Here is a 24,054-nt window from a genome sequence, read left to right as displayed (position 1 = left end):
GGGGCCTTATAAAGCAAAGGCTGAGGGAGTGCTCCGAAAGGAGTGGCAGGTTTCCAACACACTGCACTTTGCTGAAACAGGCCTTGCATGGCGTATTTGTAATTTCATGTACTTTTTTTGAAGTTGTAGCAGCAGACTATGAATATTTACACACCATCCTCAAAAAGCCCAAGTTTTCTTCCTAAAGGACATGAAAGACTGCTAAGCAGTTGCATCTTCAGGGCAAATAGCTATCCACAGAACATTTTTAACAGCAGACTGAAACACACTCACATTCACACTACAGGGGGACAACATTTTAACTTGCAGAACCAATTCCATCAGTAAGACACACGAGACAGATGATTCTCACATGCTAAATCTTTATTGTGCGAATGTTGTTCAGAGCATTTATTACCTTTCATAGACACATATCCCCATAAAAATTGACATTAACAGTGGCTAGATTGATGGGCAACAAATCTATTTGCTAGTGATTAGCATGCATGCGGTATCTCTTGTGGTGCAAAAATCTTAGCCAGGAGGCCAGCCCAACTGACGACCACCCAGAATATGGAGGTGTACATGATAGACAGACTGCCCACCCTCAGGCCCTTCATTCAAAACCATCCGGAATCCATTGGTCAGGCCCAGGTTAGCAGCACACTTCTTGCCAACAATCATTAAATGCCCAAGAAGCTGGAGGAGAAAAAAAAAAAAAAAAACAAAACACACAAAAAAGGGAGAGGGCAAGAAGGGAAGGAATGAGAGCAGAGAACCATTCAGAGAGGTCAGTTAGCCAATTCTAAGAAATTCAGCCACGGCTCTTCAAACTGCTGTCAGCCAACTGATATTTTCCAAGCAAAGCTATAAAGACTGACTAAGCATAATATAGAGGGGTGCAAAAAAGAGCTATGGGTAACAGACTACAGAAGTAATGCAGAAGCTAGATTTGTCTCATGGTTAAAGCCCCCTTTTACTTCTTCAGGCAACATGAGTAGTTCAGGTGAAAAAACTTCTGGTTCAGGTGAAAAAAAAACTTCTTACCTTGTAAAGGTTTACAAAAATCTCTGTACTTAGTGTATATAGCTAAAGATGAAGTATTCAGGACCCCTCTGTTTAATCTCCCTTTACTGACCTCTCACCTGCCAAAAACCCAAGCCCTGTTCTCCGTATTTAAGTACTACTTACTGTAAACAGTAGAAACAGACATCAGACTATACTCTAACACAACAATGTATTTTGCACTACAAATCCACACCCAGGGATTTGTTTTGCTTTAAATCAGTACTTTTACTGGACAATCTTACTTCCATTACAATTCTAAGCTAGAAGCAAAGGAATATATGGTGTTTTATATATATATATAAATATATATATATGGATAATTAGAATGTGAGAAAACTACTTTACCTCTTTGTAATGCCAAGAGGAAAAGTGGGAGAACCTACTAAATTCTGAAATATTTAGAGGTACAGTTTGGGGTGCAGAAAGCTTCAACAGTACTTACAGATTCATCAGAATCTTCTGCTTCAGATAACCTGACAATTGACTTCTTAGGAATCACGAGGAAATGCGTTGGAGCTTGGGGTGAGATATCATGGAACGCAAGGCACTGGAGGATGAACACACAGGTGAAAAACAATTTACTTCAGAGAAAGGTAAGAGTTTAAGCACATCAACGCGTCCCACTGAACACACATTTATGCAGATTATCAGGTACCCTAAACATAAGTAGAGACCTCGTTTTTTCTAGTGATATATTACTCAAATTTCTACACACGAAATACCTGCTTACATGAACAGCAAACAATGATTTTTTAAAGTGCTACTTAAAAGCTGTTGTCTTCTCAACAAGTTAACAAGCAATTAACTTAGTGACTTGTCATCTCCACATAACAACTAACAAGAGTTGATGGGATACATATCTATAAAAAATGTACATTAGTGCTTATTTCCCTCTCTGATTTCACTCTATTAGTGCTTATTTCCCTCTCTGATTTCACTCTGTTCAGTAAAACAAATTGCAAACAGTTGCTAACCATATTCCATGAAGTCTGAGTATTGCCTTGGTCAGAGATGACGAGGCAGTTATGCAGTCGAAGCGTATCACATTTCTGTTCTCAGTAACGCCATGTATTTCAGAGAAAGACTATTTCAAAACACTGTATTAAGGGTGGACCTACTTCAAACATTCCCAAATTGAGGAAAACATATCCCTTATGGAACATCAACAACTGTGCATAGTAAGTAGTTCATTTCCAATGAAGTTTGTTGAAGTATCAACATTAATTCAGACACTGCACGCAACACCTCATTAAACCACATTAAATAAATCTCAATGCAAACATTTACCTCCAAAAGCAGGATTCAGCGTGCAACATAATCAGGACAAGGAAACAGATGTTTACAATAAATTAGGAAGTTCCAACAGGTGGAGAAAGAGAAAAGGAGCGATGGCTGTTGAGGCAAATAGCTGGCAGTAGAATCCAGTCCCAGTGCTGCAGCCACCACCATCTACAGATGCGCACACTGCGCATGCACTCTGCTGCTTGCTGAAAGGGCATCTCTGACTTACCAACCACACCTCACAGCAAAACTTGCAGTAGGTACTGACTGAGTTGGAATACATGCTTGATGTTCTTCAAAATGTGCACTTTCTAGATGCTTTCATTTATCTGTGAATCAGTACCAAATTTCCTGTGCAATTCCAACTTTACTGATTTTTCAATCCTACTGAGACAAACAGTGTTAAACTGATGCTTGACAGAGGCCACTGCGTTACCTTGTCTTCCAACTGGTCCTGTCTTAAACTACAACTAAGGAAAAGTCTGGTTTCAGAGAGAATGCAAACGATGAACTGACTCGGGTAGTTTAATGAGCTGAACACCAGCAGCAAATATTTTTTTGTGGGACAGACAGCAGACGCAGTAGCTAACAAAGCAGATGCAGAAAGCCTGACTGCACAGTCAATCAATTCTCACCTCGCTGAATTGTTTTTATGTTAGATGTGGCTAAAACAATGCCGATAAGGCTTTATTCCAGAGAGACTTTGCACTTCTAACACATTTTTCTCTGCGTGCCGATTAATGATTACAAGTCTCCCTTTAATCAATACCCTCTCCTTGCAACCTTGAAACCCTTCGATCGATATTTTCTCCCTGTAACCCTGAAGGGAGGTTTCAGTACAGTTAACGAAACGAATTCAAATTCGCCACGAGCGCCTAACGGCACCTCGCGCCTAACGGCTGCCCACCCAGGCCGCCCCTCCGGCCTAACCCAGCCGCGGCCGGCTCGGGCCCGGCCCCGGCCCCGGCCCCAAGCCCCGGCACGGAGCGGAGCGGAGCGGAGCGGAGCGGCACCTGCTCGTCCTCGTAGATGATGTTGGCGGGGATCTCCTTGCGGATGATCTTCCCGAAGATGGTGTCGCCGCCGGGCCGCGCCGCCTGCGCCTTGCTGATCTCGTCGGACATGGCGGCACCGCCTGCCTGCCCGCCGCCCGCCCGGCCCGACGCTCCTCGGCTCGCCGCCACGCCCCCCGCGGCGCTCATTGGCCCGCTGTCACAGCGCCGCGGCCGATCCCGGCTCGTGATTGGTAGGCTCGCTTGTCTTTTAGGGGTCGAGCACGCCCCTCGCCCCGCCGGGATGCGGGAGCGTGAGCGCCATGCGGCGCGGAGGGATCCGGGAGGGGGGGGTGCGGCCGGGGCGGGGGGGTGCTGCGGCTCTGTGGGGCGCTGTGAGAGTCGCCGTGCGCGCTGTCAGCGGCAAAACTGACTCGGCATGGGGAGACTGTCCTGTTAGTAATAAGAAATAAATTAGATTAGGCAAGTGAGAAACTAAAAGCAAAACCCACCCTCCCCTGTACTGCTCCAGCACGGGTCCCCCACGGCTGGGCGGCAGCTCCCCCCAGACCCCCTGCTCCTGCGTGGGCTCCTCTCCACGGGCTGCAGCTCCGGCCCGGGGCCTGCTCCTGCGGGGGCTCTCCATGGGCCGCAGCCTCCTCCAGGCCACATCCACCTGCTCCACCGGGGGCTCCTCCACCCATGGGGGGGCTGCAGCGTGGAGATCTGCTCCATGTGGGACCCATGGGCTGCAGGGGGACAGCCTGCTCCACCAGGGGCCTCTCCCTGCACAGCCCGCAGGGGAACTGCTGCCCTGTGCCTGCAGCACCTCCTGCCCTCCTGCTGCACTCACCTGGGGGCTGCGAGGCTGCTTCTCTCACACTTTCACAATCCTCTCTCCCAGCTGCTGTTGCACAGCAGTATTTTCCCCCCTTCCTTAAATCTGCTCTCCAGAAGCCCACCCAGCATGACTCCCTGGCTCAGCTCTGGCCAGCAGCAGGTCCCTTTTGGAGCCGTCTGGAGCTGGCTCTGCTCTGACATGGGGCAGCCCCTGGGCTCTGCTCACAGAGGTCACCCCTGCAGGTCCCTCACTACCAAGCACTTGCCACGAACACCCAGTGCACATCACTGGCTGAAGGCCTCTGGGGGTATCTGAGATGCATCCATCCAGCCGGGAGGTGGCTGAGTGGGGTAGGGGCATCAGGGAGCCATGGCAGTGCCAGAACCTGAACCTGGTGCAGCCTGACCAGAACCAGGCCGGACAGGGCTGTGGGAGCTGGAGCTGGTTTTAAGAGTTTGTTGTTGTTTTTTTTTTGTAAGAGTTTTCAGAGCTTTACTGCTGAGCACAAGACCTGGTGCCAGGTGTTAGGACGGGGCATTTCCCCTCACGATGCAGGGGGCGGGCGGCTCCCCGCAGCCTCCCGGCCCCGGTCCCGCCCCGGCCCCGCGCCCCTTCCGCCTCCTCCCCCGCGCCCGCAGAGCCGGGCGGCGCCATGGCGAGCCGCGGCCGGGTGAGCGCGGCGCGCATGCGCGGCGGGGACCGGGCACCGGGCACTGGGGACGGGCGCGGGGTCGGAGGGGCCCTGCGGTGCGCCCCCCCCCCCCCCCCCTCGGGTTAGCAGCCCGGGGGTGGAAATAGCGAAATAGCGGCTGGGAGCAAATAGTGTGCTTAATGGATTTTTTTATTATTATTTTTTTTTGGTGGTGTTGAGGGGAGAGGACGCGTGGTCTCCCTGCTGCCCGCGGGGAGGCTGTGGGAGAAGGGGGCAAGCTGCGAGGCAGGAGCCGTGTAGGCGGTTAAAGGCGTTAACGTAGCAAATCGTGGCCAAGGGGGTCAAATGGGGCGGAGGGGGTCCGAGCCGGGTGCTGGGGTGGGGCTGTGGGGTGAGGAAGGGTGAACCCATCCCTGCCCCCAGGCTGCCTGAGGTGGCCCTGGCGGGACTCGGTGTGGTGAAGAACTGTCCAGGTGGAGAGAAATGTTGATCCAGGAATCCAAAATAGTCATAAAATGCGTCCTCTGGCGTCACCACGTTTGACTCAAAGCTGTTTGTGATGGCAATTGTGTTATTTGCAAAGATAGTGGAAGAATGGGGAGCTGATATAGTAAAAGATCTCTGTCCAAATAGTATAGTCAAATCGCCTAAAATGCATCAACAGATGAAGAAATTTACTCGCAGAATCTCCACAGCATTGGTTTATTTCCCGCGGTTTCAGCCACCTAGGGAATGTTTTTTGTTGGCTGTGAATTTTTAAGGGCATGGAAGTGAAAAGGAGTCAGCAGAGTCCACGTTCTCTGATCTCATATGTACTATATCCTCGACAACAGGGTACTTACTCAGGAATTATAAAGTGCTCCACTCCACTGAGGTGAAGCAAGGTTTGAACTTGCTGGGTTTTGTAAGGTGTCCCTTAATAGCAATAAATTTATGGAAGCGCTGCTAAACTGTTTGAAGGTTCTTACTGTTTCGTAGCTTTTCTCTCATCTCCTCTGTCTTTTTCTGTTCCTATGTCTCTGGATGAATTACCTTAAAATGTAGCCAAGTGAGCAGCTGAGCAGAGGGATGAGGGCTTAGATTAAAAATCTAAAAATGTCTTGACATCTGGTGGAAGTAAAAGCATTCAGAGATGCTTGCTGCTTCTTTCTCTGTCACTGAAAGACTGAAAGAAGAGACAGCACTTTTTCCTGGGCCCTGCTAGGATGTATGTATTGGCTGCTGTTCCACCATTGGCCTTTAACCTCCAGAGGATAGGCTTGCTTACAGATACGAAGCACAATGGTGTAAGAGAGGCATTTCTCAGCTATAGGCCTGCGTTTCCTCTGTTTCCTTCAGAGAAATTTGTGGAATACTAATTGTGAGACAACAGTTCAAGTTCATTGTGAGATACTGAGAATTGTGCCTTCTAGTGGTGCCTCAGCGTAAGAGAAGTGCTAGAAGTAGCTTTAAAAGGTGTCGCCTTAATGGGCTTTTTTTTTGGTACTTGTCACAGGTGGACATGAGGTCAGGAGTTTCAGAGGGTTTCTGTAATTCGTGACAATCCGTGTGAATAAACAGCCCAAATTATATGCCTGTGAGCAGTGATTATCAATATTTTTGCTTTACATCCATAGTGAGATCTGTCTTCTCTACATTGTAAATCCTAGTCTTTCAAGTGGTTGTTTTTAATGATATTTTTAATTTACTGATCTGGCAGTTACATTTAGAGAAATACTTCATTTTTTTTTTTTGGTTTTGCCCCATTACCTGTAGAAGGTTATAACTATGTATTACAGGGAGAAATTAAAAATACTTTTTCTAATTAATATACCATTTTGACATCCTTTGAAAGTTCACTTTCTTTATGATGGCTTTTAAGTGTGAGAATACTTTATCTCTTTTTTTTTTTTTTTTTAATTGGAGAATATCCAGTAATGTAACCGTGAAAGTCCTTGCACAGGTATTCTTGTTCTGTTGTTTGTATTTGATATTGACACAATCAATAAGTTTGCAAGAAAGTATTTTCAGGATTATAACCTCACCATGCCAAGTGATTACTTAGAAGTGTATTGCTAGTACTCTCTAGCATCTCAGATTGATTTGTAGCATCTAGAACCATCTAGGAATTTTAATTCCTTACATCTGCTTTGGCTGCAAATTGTTTGATCAGGAGTTGAAGTCAAGTGTTTCAGATACTGATTTCATACCAGATGTCGTACTAAAAGGCAGCAATGTGAAAGCCACAACACTGTTAATTGCAACATGCTTGTTTTAACTAAGAATCTTGCTGGCAAACAAGCTAATCCTATTGATGTTGTATTGACAGGTTTTGAAGCTTTTTAAATTGCTACACAGAACCCGGCAAGAAGTTTTTAAAAATGATACCAGAGCCCTTGAAGGTAAGATTGATTTTTGTGTGGTGGATGCTTACCTACCTTTCCGTGGAACTTCTTCTCTGCATGTTATATGCCTGAGTAAGATAGATGCTTACAGTCATTGCCGTGTCTGCGGAGACTTGATAGGGCTTCTTTGTTAATGTTACAGGGATGCTGCTGCACCTGTGCTCTTTTTACTAGGGGTGTAAAAGTGATGAAGGGACCTAATAATACTCCCTTTTCCAGAGGAGGTGATAATGCATAGTATTGACTCAAGACAATTTTGCAGCTCCTGTTTGTGTTTAGCTGTGCTAATTCTTCTCTCAAGACCAGTGAGTATGTGATGCAAGAGCCAAAAGTGCAAGGGAAGGAGATGGGAGTACTTCTTTTGTTCTCAGTATTGGCCTATGCCTATTTTAAGCAACTGTAATTTCAGTAGTAATCTTCCTGTCTCATCCAAACAGTCTTTTCAAGAGAAATAGCAACTGTATTCTGTTCTTTCTCTGTATTCTTTTTCCCATTTTTGGAAATTTGGGGATTTTTTTTCCATTTCTTTTTTGTTGTGATAGCATACAGAGAAGACAAGCAATATGAAGCCATGAATGTTCTTTATTTCTATTGACTTGTTAACATAAACAATGCTACTGTTGTGAGGGAGGGTGTATCAATGCCATTTTATGAAAAATAGTTGGAGAGGGGAGAATTTATGTTCAGATGTTTTCATTCTTTTGTGAAATGTGTATGTACGTATTTTGTAAGAGAGAAGGAGCTTAAGGAGTAGGCAAAAGAACATACAAAGAGAAAACTCTTAATTATCTTTCATTAAATGATTCCTTTCCACATTTTATAGACAATTATTGGGGAAACCTGTTTGTGTCCATAAACAGACATCCTTTAAATTGAAATAAAAAATTGACTGTTAGAGTCAAGCTTCTTAAGGAAATCATCTCTTTTTATTGAACTGTGGTGGTCTTCTGGGATTTTTTTTAGCTTTTTTTCCCTCTTTCGTTCTCTTCAGTCCAACCAGAGCATGTTTAAGTGCTGGAGTTTATCCTCTTTATATATGGCTGCCTTCAGGGGATAAATACTGCTTCTACAATAACTGACATTTTAGTAATGGCCTCTGTATGTCAGTTCTTTCTAAAGCTCATAATGCTAGATGAACAATCAAAGCACTATATTTCACTGCTGCATCAGTCAACTCAAAATATGACATCACCTGAAGTCCATGGAAATCTTGTATTAAGACTTCGGAATGAATGCACCAGGAAGGGAATGATACCTTTCTTTTAAGGGAAAGGAGTAGGTAGCCAAAGGGAAGTAGACATAAGTCAGGTTAACAACCCCAAGGCAAATAAAATGGTTGTAGGATTGTGAGCTTTGACAGTGACAAATACACGATTATGACTTTGTTCATGCTTTATTACTTTGCTTATTTTATTTAGCTGCAAGACAAAAGATAAATGAAGAATTCAAAAGTAACCAAAATGAGACATCTGAAGAGAAAATAAATGAGGTATTCATTTGTTTGCATGTCTTTTTGTTTGTTTGTTTGTGTGTTTTTCCAATTTGAATAAAAAGTACCGATAAAAGGGGAGTCTTTACGTAAAAGATCTCTAAATCAACACAAATGCTTACTGAGTCATTACAAAAGCCAGGTGAGTCAGAAAAGGCTTTTCCACTGATCTTTTTTTATATATAGTATATCATAGAATTTCGCACATACAACAATATATAGAGAGAAGGCTTCTTCTGGTATTTCAATATGCTTATTTTGAAACTTAGAACAATATTAGTGTTAGTGTTTTATGTTGCTATTTTTCATGAAAATATTTGCTTTCCTTATAACACACCTGAGCTTTGTTCACTTAAATTTACCTGTTAAGTTTGTTGTGCAGAAAAGCACAGAAAGAGAGAGAAGGTTTAAATAATCTGTAAAGTTATTGGCAGAGACAAGAAGTTATTTGATCCCTCATTTGATCCCTCATTTGATCACAAATGAGGTGGCTTCTTTTGTAGGAGGTAGAAAACAGGCAAATGGTCATGACTATTGTAACTCAGAGAGTTACATTTATACTATTGGGCCTTTTTGGCTGTTTTTGTTCTCGCTTCTTTCCTCGTGGTGCATTAAAAGGAATAGAGCATTGCATTACCTTTGTTCAGTTATTTTAACACATTTTACTGAGTAATTCTTTTAAATTTCACTGAGATGTGAAATGAAACTTCTCTATTAGTTATTTCTAGTTATTACTATCTATTTGGAAGAATAATTTAGACATTTTCAGTAAGCCTTGCAAGGGGCTACATCTCCAGTTTCACTGGGTGCTAGTGTGTAGCTCTAACGCTGACAATAATGTGTTGTAAGAACGTTCTTCCTTCTGTCCCTTGCAGAAATAAGTCTAAACCTTTCAAACTTTGTAGCATTTCTGCTTGTTGTCAGGCCCTAGAATTAATATTTCTGTGTTTATGTTCCAGGTACCTGCTTTGTTAAATTGTATGTTCTGTGTGTGATAGGTGTACAGAAAAAATACTTCCTGTAGTTTTTAAATCTATATTTGTTAGGAGTGGCAACCAACAAAATACATATGTAACTTCTTAAATCTGGCTTAGTTGATACATTGATTTAAAGAAGTCAGTGGAAGAAATTCCTGACTTTCATCAAGTATCCTAGAACAGTCCTAGCAGTATCCTAGAACACCGTAGAGGCTGGGTGTTATATATATACTGTAGTGACTGGAATGCAGAAGAACCAAATCAAATGACCTACAAGACTTTTAAGAATCTGGAAAATTACTTTAATAAACACCAGGGGAATTACTGTTCAACTAACAAAAGTAAATGATGAGCAACCACTGTTCATTACTTTGCCAGAGTTGAAAGCTGCAATATCTTCTAATATGACATCATATATAAAAGTATGTAGTGACATAAGGAGGTAGGAGTTACTGTCTGCGATATTAGAATGTGAGATGCAGCTGCATCTACAGCAGCATTTTAGTTCAGAACAGGAGTGCACATCTAAAGTTACCTTGGTTGTCTCCACTTATTGTGATTTGGCTTCTTTTGGGAAGCAGTCTCAGAGCGCAGGAGAATTCCTTTAAGATGAAGCTGAAATGGAAGGTGTGCTTCAAGAGCATGCAGTCTGGCTGCTAATCCTCATTGCAAAGGGGGAACCAGAAGATACCTAGTCCAAACCCTTTAAAAGGGAGAGGGTGCAAAGAAATTTTGTGTAGATGCCAAGTCCTCAGCTCCTACTTGTACTTTGCAAAAATCCTCTCCTGTTGGTACGCGCTACTTCCTAGTGTAGGCATGTCTCCCAGAGCGACTCACTTGTGCTAATTCATTTATTTCTGACGAAGGTATCGTGCAAACAAGTACTACAGTTCTGGTAATTGCTCAGCAAAATTGGCAAGGATTACTCTGTTTATCCTTTTGATGAGGGAAGGAATTCTGGGCTTTTTGCCAGATATTAATGCCTTTGCTAATCATGGTCCTCTATGTTTTTTTCGTTAACCCTCAGCGTTCTTGTTACATTTTGCCCCTATTTTTGTGTCCTTATTTCAAGAGCAGGAATGTTAAAAGAGACAGCTTGTGCTTTCGTTAAAGGGTACTTGAATTATGCTATTGGGGCATTCACTGATATCTGTGATCACTGGAAAAGAGCTACTTTTTGTGGTAATTGCATTATATTTTATTCCTTTGCAGTTTTAATTGGGTGTATAGATCTTATACTGCTGTATGCTACTGAGCTCGTTTCCTTTCTCTCATGCTGTAGCTTGCATGTCAGCCCATTGGTGCTCCATGACCTCCAAAGTGAAAGCTCTGTATAGATAGTAGGTAGCTTACTGAATAATAGAAATGACCGACTTGGGTATTTGAATAGCTCTCCAGTGTAGAAAATACCTTCAGGAATAATTGTTTATTGTTTAAATTACTGTTTTATTTTTTCCTTTACTAGCTTCTGAAAATAGCTTCAGATGTTGAAGTGATCCTCAGAACTTCTGTTATTCAGGCAGTTCACACAGATTCCGACAAAATATGTGAGTAACACTGCTTGTTTAAAGATGTTTAAAAATGTTGTAGTTTGCTTAGTTTTCAAGTTTTATATGCATTTATTAGATGGATAGAGAGGGCAGAAGTCTGCCTCTTGTTCATTTCTCTGCCTATACAGTATAGTATAGTATAATTTAACCAGTAGAAGTTTCAAAGGTATGCATTTTCTACACAGTTGCTTTTTGGTTTTGTTTGTTGTTGTTTTGTTTTGTTTTGTTTTGTAATATGGAAGCTGGTAGAAGAGAGGCACAAACTGTCTTTAATGCCCTCGTGGAGAAAAATAAGTTTTAGTTGGTACCTTAACCATTAGGAGTGACAGCATTAGCAAGTCAAGTTGCATGTACTGGCTAATTGGTCAGTGTCTGTCTGAAGGAATTAACCACAATTTCTCTAGGCTTTTGCTCTGCCAAATTCGTAGAAGCTGTGTGAGGAAAATTAACAAATGCAGTGTGTATGCTACCTATAGAATAACTTTTTTGTAGAGGATTGTTTTCTATCCAAAACCTTGTTCTGACAACGTAAGTTTCAGATTCTTCATTGGAATATGCCACACAATGATGACCTTGATGGAAAGGCCTATCCAGTTCTGAAATATTGACTTCTGGTTTGGAAGTCCTCTTATCACGTAGGCAGACAGAAGAGAAATAGTAGGTTCAGTTTACACCAAACAGCTGTGTGGTGGATTATAGGAGAAGTCTTCAGGTGTATGCATCATTTCCTTTCTCTTCTGTTTAGGAGGAAATTCTTTACTCCTAGAGAGTGGTGAGGCACAGTCTGAGGTTGCCCTGAGAGATTGTGGATGCCCCATCCCTGGAGGTTCAAGACCAGGTTAGATGAGGCCCTGAGCAACCTGATCTAGTGGGAGGTGTCCCTGTCTATGGCGGTGGGGTTGGAATTGGATGATCTTTGAGGTCCCTTCCAACCCAAGCCATTCTATGAGTTAGTGGTGTTTGTACATCTTTGTGATTATTTTCAGGTTTATGTTTGGTAAAGCATTTAACACTAGAATAACCGTAACGATGAAGGGCAAAGATATGTCTAGACTGTGTTGGGAATGATTCTACAGTGATCCTGGGCAGATGGCAGTAGAAGAGTAGGAACAAAGCAAGTGCATTTCATATCTTCCAGGTGTTTACAGCTGACAACACCTCCAGAGCCAGGGATGGTTCTGTTTTAGTTATCCTCAGGGAATTTCTTTATTGTGGACTTGCTTCCATCATCCCATGCAAATTTCTTGCATCTAGATGCTTTTATCAGAGAATTTACTTTGGTTTGCATGGAGAATTGCTTACTGTAGTGCGTTTTGAGCGAAGTCCTGCTTATGAATCACTATCCATTTTCACCAAGCTTCTCATGGGTTTTTAAGCCCCTTGTTGCCTTTGGTTTATTTTCGTCATCTATGGAACAGCTTCTCTGTGAAAAAACAACTGAATGCTTGCGATCATTCTGTTACTCTTCTTTGCATTCTTTCCAGTTCTCCTGCATGTGTTCAGGTGAGGAGGGCATCAGAGCTAACTGCAGTCATCAGGCTATGGGAAAACCTGGAATATTTCATTTTTGGCTGTCATGTGCATTCATTTTAATTTCTAATGGTACAAGTAGAGTTTACATTTTAATAACACATCACACATGCTACATGTTCTGATTCTTTTGATGTACTGAGTGCATAGCATATGTTCAAAACTTAGGTTTTTAAATGAAGTGGGCGTGGGAAGAGCATTGATTGTCGTCTCTTTTGACCTTAGCAGAGCTTTCAGCACTTTCCCCTGTAACATCATAAGAATACAGTAATAGAATTGCCCCTGCCTGATTTTACAGACTTCTTGGAGAAAAGGTGATGACAAAGTTTTCATGGTAGATGGAGGTCTTTCAGAGTCTAGTACTAGCCAAGAAAACTTTGTCATCTAGCAAGAAATGCTACAGGGTGTATTTGACCTTATGAACACAAAGGATGTCATTATGCAGTTACTTGCCTATTAATTTTTTCTCTGTATGTTTTGGATAGGTCTAAGCTCTGCTTCTTGCTGTGCTTGATATTTCTGTAATAAGAATAAAATAGTAATTTCAAAACAGCCATCACAGTTTGAGAGCCATGTGTTTTGTGTGTGTTTGGAATATATATTGAAGTGAGAAATATTTAATCTTGACAGGTAGTGAGTCATAAGTAAAAGATCGGGAATGCTTAGAAAAGTGCAGATCATTATGTTAAAAGTTCCCAGAATAAGAATGAACGCTATTAGAAATGTCAAGAGTGGGTAGATATTCCTAGTTGTACAATTTAATTATACAGAGAGTATTCAGTGAAGCTGGAATTTACATTTACACCTAATACAAAAAAATCATTTTTAATTTTACACAGTAATTCATAAAGGTCATGGCAATGAAAAAAATCCTTGTGGCCAGAAGCATGTTATTAGTCAAAATACAAAAAAAAGCAGAAATGAAACTAGATGTACAGTTTGATATTGTAGTAGAAAGAGTAAAAGCAAATTTCCTTCCAGAGAGAATATACAGACATTTATACCGCGGTATATTGGTCAGTAACAAAACATTAGTTCCTAAGTACCACTGTTTGAGCAGGTTTCTAGTGTATTTGTGTCTTTCCTAAGAATCCAGCTTTGATTAGTCAGATAGGACTGTGATAGAGGCAATTCTAGTATAACTTTTACTGTAGTATTAATGTCACTGGTAGTAGAGAGTGTGCCATTAGAAATTTCCTGAAACCATTTCCAGAATTTTAAGGGAGTTGAAGTGATTGTCACCACAGTTTGGTAACAGTTTATGCTGAGTAGCATGATTAGTGTGGTATGTGCCTATATTGGGTGTGGTTTCCATTGCTGCTCCATTTTTTTGAGTATGTTGTACTGCTGTTTCCATCTTTGCCTCTTTGTAAAGAAGAAATGTCTAAGATTAAAAAAAGGAAAAAGTTGGAAGTGGGACTTTCACTGTCAGTTCTGTCTATGGATAACTGTCTAGAGGGCTTCTTAGTTTTATTTTTCCTTTCCGACATTGCAAGCAGAGTTTTGTCTGTAAAAACAGTGCTTAGAACACTTGCATGTTTAAGGAAGTGGTATCTTTTGGCTTATTAACTGTGCTGTCTTTTAACTTAAAGCAAGCATGTACATGATGAAAATAATCGCCTTCTTTTTACTCCCCTTTGCTTTTTGATACCTGCAAGCCAATTTACAGAGGGAAGTGCCTCTGTAGGTATATGAGTCCACTGAAGTAGTAAATTGAACAGGTATTCATTTCCAATACACCTTTGATTTAAAAAGTTCTAGTAGAGTAAGGTCAATCTTCTGATCCTTAATCATTTGGACTGTATAAATTTAGTAATAATTAATTACTAATTAATTTTCTTGCTTCATCAAAAAAAAAGGGGGGGGGGAGAGTGTTTGAAGTCATTCGTTCCATCACATGAAAGAAGAGAGGGGAACAAGAAACTAGACAAAGTATGTTTCAGAAGCCTATTGCTGCAGTTTGTTTCCTTAACTGAGTTCATAATCTTTTGACTCTTACTTTTTTTATTTTAGCTGAGAACATATGATTTAGTTACATCTGCTGTTTTTCTTTCTCTGCAATCCTACATTTCTGGTCTTAGACAGTGAGAACAAATATTGATTGGTAAGGGGAACATTTTCCCTAATCAATGATATCATTGTGTGCTGTCATAACTTTAGAAACAGTGCACAGGGCAATGTTACAGTTTCCAAAAAGAATTTGGGACTGCAGTGTATAGTCAAATTTCTATTTACTGGTAAATTAGGTTGAGCTTTCCTCTCTAGAGATAAGACATTTTCATTTAAGAGCTTGTTAGTCCCATTAGACAACTTTTCTTTTTTTTTTTTTTTTTTTTTCCCAAATGATCCAGTATGAGTTATGTTACCCAGCATGTTCAATTCTATTCTTTTCATTTTAATTTCTAATTTATTTAGTTTATTTTCGTCATCTATGGAACAGCTTCTCTGTGAAAAAACAACTGAATGCTTGCGATCATTCTGTTACTCTTCTTTGCATTCTTTCCAGTTCTCCTGCATGTGTTCAGGTGAGGAGGGCATCAGAGCTAACTGCAGTCATCAGGCTATGGGAAAACCTGGAATATTTCATTTTTGGCTGTCATGTGCATTCATTTTAATTTCTAATGGTACAAGTAGAGTTTACATTTTAATAACACATCACACATGCTACATGTTCTGATTCTTTTGATGTACTGAGTGCATAGCATATGTTCAAAACTTAGCTTTTTTAAGGAAGGTTTAAAAGTTCTTTCAGTCACTATCTGTTTGTACTTAGTGTTTTTCAGTGCTTCACATCAAATTCTGTCTTTTTTAATTTCTGTTATCTGTTCCAGCTGTGATATGACTTGGCATAAGATTAATTATCAGTCTTTTCTCTGTAAGAGAAACAGAATTGCAAGTTTATTTCAAGGTCTTAGAAAGTTTTTTAGTGGATTGCTGACAGTCCACAAAGGCAAAAAGAACATAACCTTAAGGAAATCAATTTTCTTTCTTACAGTACACGGGGTATCAGTGTACTTGGGACAGAATGTTTGTCATTGCACATGTGCACACACGTACATTTGCTATATGCTTAGCTGATGTTCAACTTAGTCAAAGTACAGCATTATGATTTATTTGTGCTTTAGTTAGTACTGCTTGAGCAAATCCAACACAACACAGCTCTTTCCCCTCAGGAAGCAAGGATGGGCTGATTTCTAAGACCTAAAAGGCAAGAACTGATCAGAAACAGGTTAAAGTGATGTGTATTTAGACAAACACTGACCTCATGCAGTTCTGTGAGGATATAGCAGGCATTTTGTCATTTGATGCTTTCTTCTCTGTTGTCCTTTAAAGCAGCTGTGACAAAATGATTGTTACAGATTAGATTTCGGGAGGTTGAAGTGGAGGGCTATGCCAGATTTAGTCTTAACTTTGGGAATTGTTGCTGTAAACATAATCTGACTCAGGAGCGTTAAAATTGCCATTCTCCCTCTTGTTAAAAGCTGTTGCAACAGTTTGACGTTTTTTATGAATTATTAATGGTATTAAAATATTTTCAGTGTTACTAAAAGTAAAAAGGTGAAGGAAATATGGAAATACTCTATCTAGCAGAAGGTAAAAGCAGTATCATTTTGTCTTAGATAGTTACCATGATGCTGCTTATGTGTGTACCAAAAGTTTAATTCTTATTTTAGTAACATGATTTTTTATTTGTAAATGTTAAATCAACTTTATGATTTTAGGTAGTATTTGCCATAAGATGATATTTCTAATAGTTCTGTGTTTTGTTTTTGTGTTTTGTTTTGTTGTGTTTTTTTTTTTTAACAGTGCTCATACCCAGGAAGGATCTGCTGCAAGACAATACTCCTTACCTTGATAAACCAACAAAAAAGCGTGAATCCTGAGGAGAGTATGCCCTTCTCCCCAGTATGATAATATCTGGTTATAAGACATGTGAAAAACAGCAGTAGATACCTGTCTTAACTGTTTTTCAAGTTTTAAATTTTATTATTATTGCCAAGAACATGGACTAAAACCAAACCATCAGTTTTACTGTTTGTTATGATATCATCGTGGACTTCTGTTGTGGAAGATACTAATATTTCCACAGAAGCTTGAGACACACAGTTCCCTTAAAAAAAAAAAAAAAAAGCGTACATAACCATATATATATACGTATGCATGTGTGTGTGTGTATGTATGTACTGCTGAATTGTGTTACTTCAGCCAGGAAGTTTTTAATTATGATACTTATCAGACAGAGATTGTTTCCTAGCAATCCAGAGTTTTTGGAAACTACATGCAAGTGAAATGCAGTTCTTAATCCTGATATTTATAAGTTTATCATCAATCATATACTGCTTTGAACTACTGAAAAACTATCTTGTGGAGCTTACCTTTAGGTTTATGCTTTGACCCAAAAGCATGATTTCTGAAGTTGTTGTTAACTGTACACTGAAACGCTGTAATGTTTGAGACTTCTTAAGGTTGAATAAATTATTCTGGTGTTGCAGATGGGAAAGCGTGTGTAATGTTTTTCTTCTGGCTCACACCTTTGAATGATCGGAGTTAGCAGGGTTTGAGCTTGTGGTTGACAGTAGAATAAGAGAATTTAACCATAACCTCACCTCAGGATATTGCTGTAGATATCAGGGTCTGTGAGTAATTTTGTTTTTGTTTATCTTGTTATTACAGTATTATAGTAACATAACGAGGCCTTTTCCAAAGGCAAGTGTCTTGTTACTTAGTTGCAAGTGACCTGACTTGCCTAGACTGAATTTATGTTGTTTTACTAAGCCCTTATCAATTATTTTTTTTATTATTTTTTTTTTTTTTAAGAAAACTCATTTGTTTCTCACTGAACTCACCAAAGAATTTCGTTCACTTCCATTTTAATTGGAGCCAGCCATACAGTGGTACACAGAATCTTCTGTTAAATCAGTAGCAGGTATTGCGCTAGGATGTAAGTGTAACACGCAGGAAAGAGGTAGCCAAATACTAATGTACTACACTATTTCAGATCCAAATTAACTTACTTCATGAGTATCAAAGATGTCAGTATCTCATATATCTCCTGTATTTTCCAACATGGAACATGGACTGTGTAAAACAAAAAAAAATAAAAAAAAAAAGTAGTGCTTGAATCAAATCTTGCCCTCACATAGTGTGGCAACAGGGCAAGTTCTTCTTTTTTTGAAACTATTGCCTCCAGCTGCCATGTGCAGCATAGCCAGCAGTAAATACGTGTCAGTAACCCTCTTTCAACTGCACTGATGTTTTCTGCATCATAGCTAGAAGTTAGCACACAAATGATTGGAGATAGAATGAAATGCCTGCAGTTCTTTCTGTTTGCTGTGGTCTGGAGGCTGCAGTACAAAACAGATGTGTTGGTCTGTAGCAGATGTGCTGTTGTAGACTCTTGGCGTCACTTTCAAAAGGACAAGCTGTATTATACTTTGGTTTCCCATCCCTCTGGAACTTGCCTTTTTTACTTAAGGAGCTTAAGAGAGGAATAAGCAAGGGAGAAAGAATAGAAGGTAGTTACATCTGCAATTAGGAGACAAAACAGATCATTGCGATATGCAAAGTGACTAGTTTTTAAGCAGAAATAATTTAGTTGTGTTTTGGCAAGAAGGACAAAATATCTAGCCATTAAGGTACAGATCCTGTGCCATACTGAAACTAGGAGACAATTCTTCTCTGGTAGAGCCATCCCTTTAGGGTAGAGAAACCGTGTATTAATGATGTTACCTTTCAGATTGATTTCATAAAACTGTGTGTCTTGGGAGGTCTTTATTCTTTTGATAATGATGTAAAATAGTATTGCCCATTACCATGCAAACTATGTACTGAAAAACTCAGTGATGCTAACAGTAGATGGCAGTGTTTTCGCGTGATGTTCAAAGAAACTGCAAGTGGAGAAGGGATTTGCATGTGACTATTACTTTGCTATTGCTGTGCTGTTACGTGTTTATTAGGTTTTAATCTTTCGTATGAATTGACACATGAATAGCAATGGGAATAGTAAATCTAGAATTCGACAGGCAGTTGTTTCATTTTGCCTACATCCTGAAAACTCATAGCAAAAATACAGAATGTGTTACAAGAATAATGTACACAGCTGCTGAAAATAAAGAATATGATCAAAAAAGTTGACAGAAATCAATGGTCATAGGAACAATTTTCCTTACACTCATGTGTAGTATGTTTATGGTTCTGGATATTAGCATTCCACGTTCCTGCTGTCCTGCATTCATTGGCAGCAGAGATGAACTGAATTTTCAAGTGCTGAGATGAAGAAAATTTAACTGATAGACAAAAGACTAATAAAGTAAAAGAGCGATGGGCCTATTAGTTGTTTGTGGATTAGCTGGTTTAAAGGCTGGTTTCAGGTCTATTCAAGGTAGCCACATGCTTAGTCAGAGTTTGATAGAAGAATTGTCACCTCAGTGATTGCATTTAAGAAAAGTCAAAGCACTTCTGTTTTTGACATCATCTACAAGATGTCTCTTGCAGCCTTCAGCCCTGGTACTCTCTTGTGAAATCTTTTTGTGTGCATTGCAGCTTTAAAGAAAGCATTAAATACAGCCAAGCATTTTTTCCTGTTTAAATACTACATTTTTTTTGTTGTTCTAACCACCTTTACTTCCACTTTATTTATCATGGCTTCTTACCTTTTCTTTTTTTTCTTCAAAAAAAGCATAGTCTTTCAGCATACTCATAGTATGTTTGCTGCAGGCTGAGATTCACGAAACAGTGACAGATTTAATCTGTGAATTGATTTTGTTTGCATGATAGGATTTGAGTTGAAGTTTTTAAGGTCTTCAAGTGAAGGTGGCTGTGCTAATTTAGCAGTGCCAAATTAATCCTTTTCTCTGTGCACTTTGTTAAAGGAAGCATTTAGCTGCTATTTTTACAGGGACTGCTGTTGTATACCACAGCGTGACTCCACAAGAGTCAATCTAGAAGTAGCGTTAAGAGTTTAATCTGGAAAAGTGGCTTGTGCTTTCCCTACAGTGCTGAGTACTTGAGCAGTTTTTCAGAAAATATGAAAAAACCTACGACAACTTCAGTGACTAAATCTAGCATTAGCATTTTTTAGAGGTCGTGCTAGCTGAAGGTGCAGAATCCTACACGGGCAGCATCATCAGTCGTGTTTGTATCATTCTGGACCTGTAAATAAAGTAATTGAGCTTCAAGTACTGGCAGTTCTTTACGCTTCCTTTACAAAAGGGGAAAAAAATATTGACAACTGCTAAAAATAAAGGCTGACCAACTTACAGGAAGATCTGAGTCCTAGTACTTCCCTGCCTTAGATAACTCTTTCCAAACTACTCACAACAATTTATCCTAACCTCTGGAGTTCAATACGCTGTCAAATCTTAGATTGTTAACTTTATTACTTACAGAAATTACTTATTTCACTCAAAGGACAAATTTCAACATGAATTCATTATTAAGGCTGGTATTTTACAGCTACAAAGGTCTGATATTTTGATAACTCTAGTAGAAATCCAGTGATCTTTGAAGGCAAGTGTATGTTGCCACTATGGGGTACTTTAAACTTGTGATGTAAACATCCGGATCTTTTGAATTCTGTTGGAAGACTGCACTATTGAAGTGTTTATGAAAACTTTATTCACTTCTTTAAAAGCTGATGTTTCCTGTGACTTTGCATTTTCTTCAGCAACAGTAAATTCGGTGAGAGGAAAAGAGAGGAAGGGCATATCTTTATACTTCAGTAAATATCAGTAAGTTTAAATAATCTTTTCTTTCTATAATCCTTCAGTTTTCTATCTCACCTACCCGAAAGCATATGGCTTGAGTCCAGGACTAGTTAGGATTAAATAAACAGCCCCTGAAACTAAGGTCTGTAGAAGCTGGGAGGGGGATGGTGTTCCCTACATTAAGCCATAAAAAAAATGGAAACAGTTCTCCTGTTACATCTGCTACTGTAGTAGTTGCAGATGTAACTGTAACCTTCTCCCTGAGGTCAGTGGCTTTATGCAAAGGTTGATTCACCTGCCCCTGAATTACACTTACCAGATGAAAGACATCTCCGGAGCTGAGCATGAGAATTTTGTTGTTCTGCTGTCCTTGCAGTAGAGCCCTGGTAATGAAAAAGAGCAGAACGTGACCTGTGCAATACTCTGTACCTTTTCCAGACAGTATGTAAAGGGAAAAAAAAAATCAAAAGGTCATTACAACACTTCCTTTCTGTTCCAAGTGTGTATTTAGGATGAAAACCTTTGTTCTATTTGCTGTCCATGTGCAGATGAGACAGCGTTGATGTTCCTGTGAAGATTTTTATCTTTCCATTCATACATTTTCTGTTTGGAAAGGCTGCGTTCTTGTTTTGTCCCACAAGTGGGGACAAATTACAATATGTAGAGGTACAGGCTGAAGTCAGTTTTTGGTGGGATTTTTGAAGAGTCAGCACAAACTCAGATTGTGGAAAAACAAGTGGTTTTAAAGAGAAGGGACAAGTTTGCACTTTTCACAGTTAGCTGTGTCTGACTATGTCACAACACAAAGAGTATGGCCTTCAGACTGTAATTCTTTTGGATGTGATTTCCAAGGCTAGAGGCAGCAGTTTGGCTGACATGGTGTAGTGGAATTAAATAGATTTTAACAATGTAAGGTAGGAGAAAATTCAACATGGAAACTTAATGTGGGACTAGCGCTGTATCAGTATGTTCTTAAGAAGAAAAAAGCTCTAAAAATTGATGTTCATTGCACTGTCTTTAATGTGTGTTTAGAGAAATCATGGAGAGAGGCTTCAGGCAGGCAGCACGATGTCAGGTACTCTGCTCACTACTGTTTTGCTTTAGCTGCTGCATACAAAGTCAGTTTAAGGAAGTTCTGACTACAAGGGCAGAAGACCTGGGACAGTTATAAGAGGCATGCTACCTGGCTTTGTTGGAGTGGAAACTTAGGTCATGACATACCAGTTACATTAAATGACAAATCAATGACAAAAAATGACAAATTAAATGACAAGTGATGGCATGTAGTTCAGCATCCTTCCCATTCCCCTGCAGTGTATTTGTAGTTTGCAATTCTGCTTTAAGGTGAATTTTAAAGTTTCTTTCACAATTTTTAACCACATTTCACTGATATGTTGCAACCATAATCTCAAGAGATTGAGGCCTTGAGGTCTTCACAAATTAGAGAGCTGGGCAATCACCAACCACAAAAGTTTAACAAGAACAAGTCTCAGATTCTGCGCTTGGGAGGGCACAGCCCTGGCTGTACATACTGACTGAGGGATGAGAGGATGGAGAGCAGCCCCACAGAAAGGGATGTCGGGGTTCTGGTCAATGGCAAGTTGAACATGAACCAGCAGTGTGCCCTGGCAGCCAAAAGGGCCAGCCATACCCTGGGGTGCATCAGGCACAGCACTGCTAGCTGGTCAAGGGAAGGGATTGTTCTGTCCTGCTCAGGTGAGGTGCAGCCTCACCTTGAGTACCACTGGGTGCAGCTTTGGGTGCCACAGTATAAAAAGGACAAAAACCTGATGCAGTCCATCATCATTTGAGGGCAGAGGACCCCAAAAATGCTAGAAAAAAAGTGTATGTATTAGAAAAAATATATTTAAAAAAAAAAAAAATACTTAATACGTTGTTTCTGGGATCAAGAAATCCTGTAAAGCTTGCTACAGATTTCCTCATCGTCTTCTTGTATGGTTCCATTTATTCAGAACTTAATTTTCAAGCAGATGAAGTGGTTACCTAAGTAAGTTATTTAAATATACATTAACTCAAACCACAGAAATTAGGTCAGGTGATCTCTGAACAACTTCTAAATGCCACTCCCTCTACTCCCTGTCAAAGAAAAAATAAATAGTGAGAATTGAATTTTAAAGAAAGAAAAAAGCACAATAACATCTGAACTAAACTGCCTGTAATGTTTGGAACAGTTTTAAAATTTAAATCCCACTGAATAGTAGGAAAACAACTTTTGTGGGAGTAATGCAAATTTTAGCAAGAACAAAAGAATTGTTAAGAATTTTCTTATTTTATTAACAACTTAGTGGACTGTTATATTTGGAAACCACTAAATATTAGTGAACAAAGGTGCAAAAAGCTACCATAAATATTTATTAAGCAGATCAAGGAAGAGTGTTTTATAGCCTTTCCAATGTGAAATTAGGAATAAACAGCAATTAGCTAAACAGTATTTATTCCAAGGAAGTATCTGTATGCATAAAGAAATGCAGAGGAATGAGCTTTAGTTTTGGCTGGTGTAAGCCATGCTTTTGCAGTGTGAATACCCTTCAAATGCATGCCTTTAGAAAGAAAGGTAAGACTGGGATGGTTTGACATCCTATACCTGGGGCTAAGAAGGAGGAAAGAAAATAAAGTCAGGGTATTAAGAAAAACCTGGAATGTTCTCATTGGTGGCAATTAGAGTCTGCTCAGCATATCTTTGTAGTGAAGTATTGCCTCCAGGAAAGTGGACACACTTCTTATTGGGACATTTCGGGTCACACCTCCCACAGTACTAAAACATACACAGGATGCACATTGGAATGAGTAGGAATGACGATTCATCTGGATGCTGAATAAATAATAGGTTGTACCAGCTACACTATGTACGTTAAAATAATTCAGAAGCAATGTGCTCATCCACCCTTGTAGCACAAGCAGCTGAAAGAAAAAAGATTGTTATGCCTGTACCATTGCTTACCAGGGGAAGGGGAAGGGGAAGGGAAGGCAGAAATTGTGCTGCACTTACTTAATTGAGTAGGAACATAACCCTATGTAATAGTAGACCCTTAGTGTCCATAGAGCAAATCTTCGTACCAGGTGACTAGGACGAAAGCTCGGTGAGCCACTAGGCTTCTTTTTTTCATAATAGTTTATTTATGAACATCGTGCATTTGACTTCTCCTGCACGTGCCCTTCAGGAAGTCTTTTTTCTTTTCACAGATGCTGTCAAGTGCTATCTGCTAATATTGTATTAACCTGGGTTACCTAATCCTTACCCAGCAGATGGCTTCTGCATATTCTACCCCTGAAAAAAAACTCAGCTAGAAATCTTCAGCAGGCACTCTGCTGATATTTCCACCAAGCTAAATGTGTGGGAAATGTGCTATATCAGTGGAAGTGTTCACATGCTTGAGGCTCACTTAGTAGCTGTTCCAGGGCTGTGAGAGGATTTCTTCTAAAGGCTTAAGCTCTGGTTCTGCTTACCTATGTAATGTCAGCCCATGGTAAGCTTTGGCTTGCATACTGTAATTACAGCAGTCTTAAGACAAGATACAGAGGTTGATGGGTTTTTCTGCCTCTGCTGACCTTCAAGGAGTTAACAGCAGCATATTCTGTGCCAG

At 40.1% G+C, this 24,054-nt stretch overlaps 2 protein-coding genes across 2 annotated transcripts; one reads left to right on the top strand and one right to left on the bottom strand.

Annotated features, from left to right (window-relative positions):
• Positions 1-345: 345 nt before the first annotated feature.
• Positions 346-3,507, bottom strand: HINT1 (histidine triad nucleotide binding protein 1). Its single transcript, XM_084305544.1, has 3 exons — positions 3,342-3,507; positions 1,490-1,594; positions 346-678 (listed from the first exon to the last, which is right to left on the bottom strand). Exons 1-3 carry the CDS (start codon positions 3,450-3,452, stop codon positions 514-516), a joined length of 381 nt encoding a protein of 126 aa, XP_084161670.1. The 5' UTR covers positions 3,453-3,507; the 3' UTR covers positions 346-513.
• Positions 3,508-4,796: 1,289 nt separating this feature from the next.
• Positions 4,797-17,244, top strand: LYRM7 (LYR motif containing 7). Its single transcript, XM_084304571.1, has 5 exons — positions 4,797-4,831; positions 7,122-7,194; positions 8,616-8,686; positions 11,129-11,210; positions 16,551-17,244. Exons 1-5 carry the CDS (start codon positions 4,814-4,816, stop codon positions 16,625-16,627), a joined length of 321 nt encoding a protein of 106 aa, XP_084160697.1. The 5' UTR covers positions 4,797-4,813; the 3' UTR covers positions 16,628-17,244.
• Positions 17,245-24,054: the final 6,810 nt, after the last annotated feature.

The sequence above is a fragment of the Netta rufina genome, assembly GCF_964035555.1.
Source record: "Netta rufina genome assembly, chromosome: Z".
NCBI lineage: Eukaryota > Metazoa > Chordata > Aves > Anseriformes > Anatidae > Netta > Netta rufina.
The sequence above is the reverse complement of the archived record's forward strand: the minus strand, read 5'-3'. Positions and strand labels throughout refer to the sequence as shown.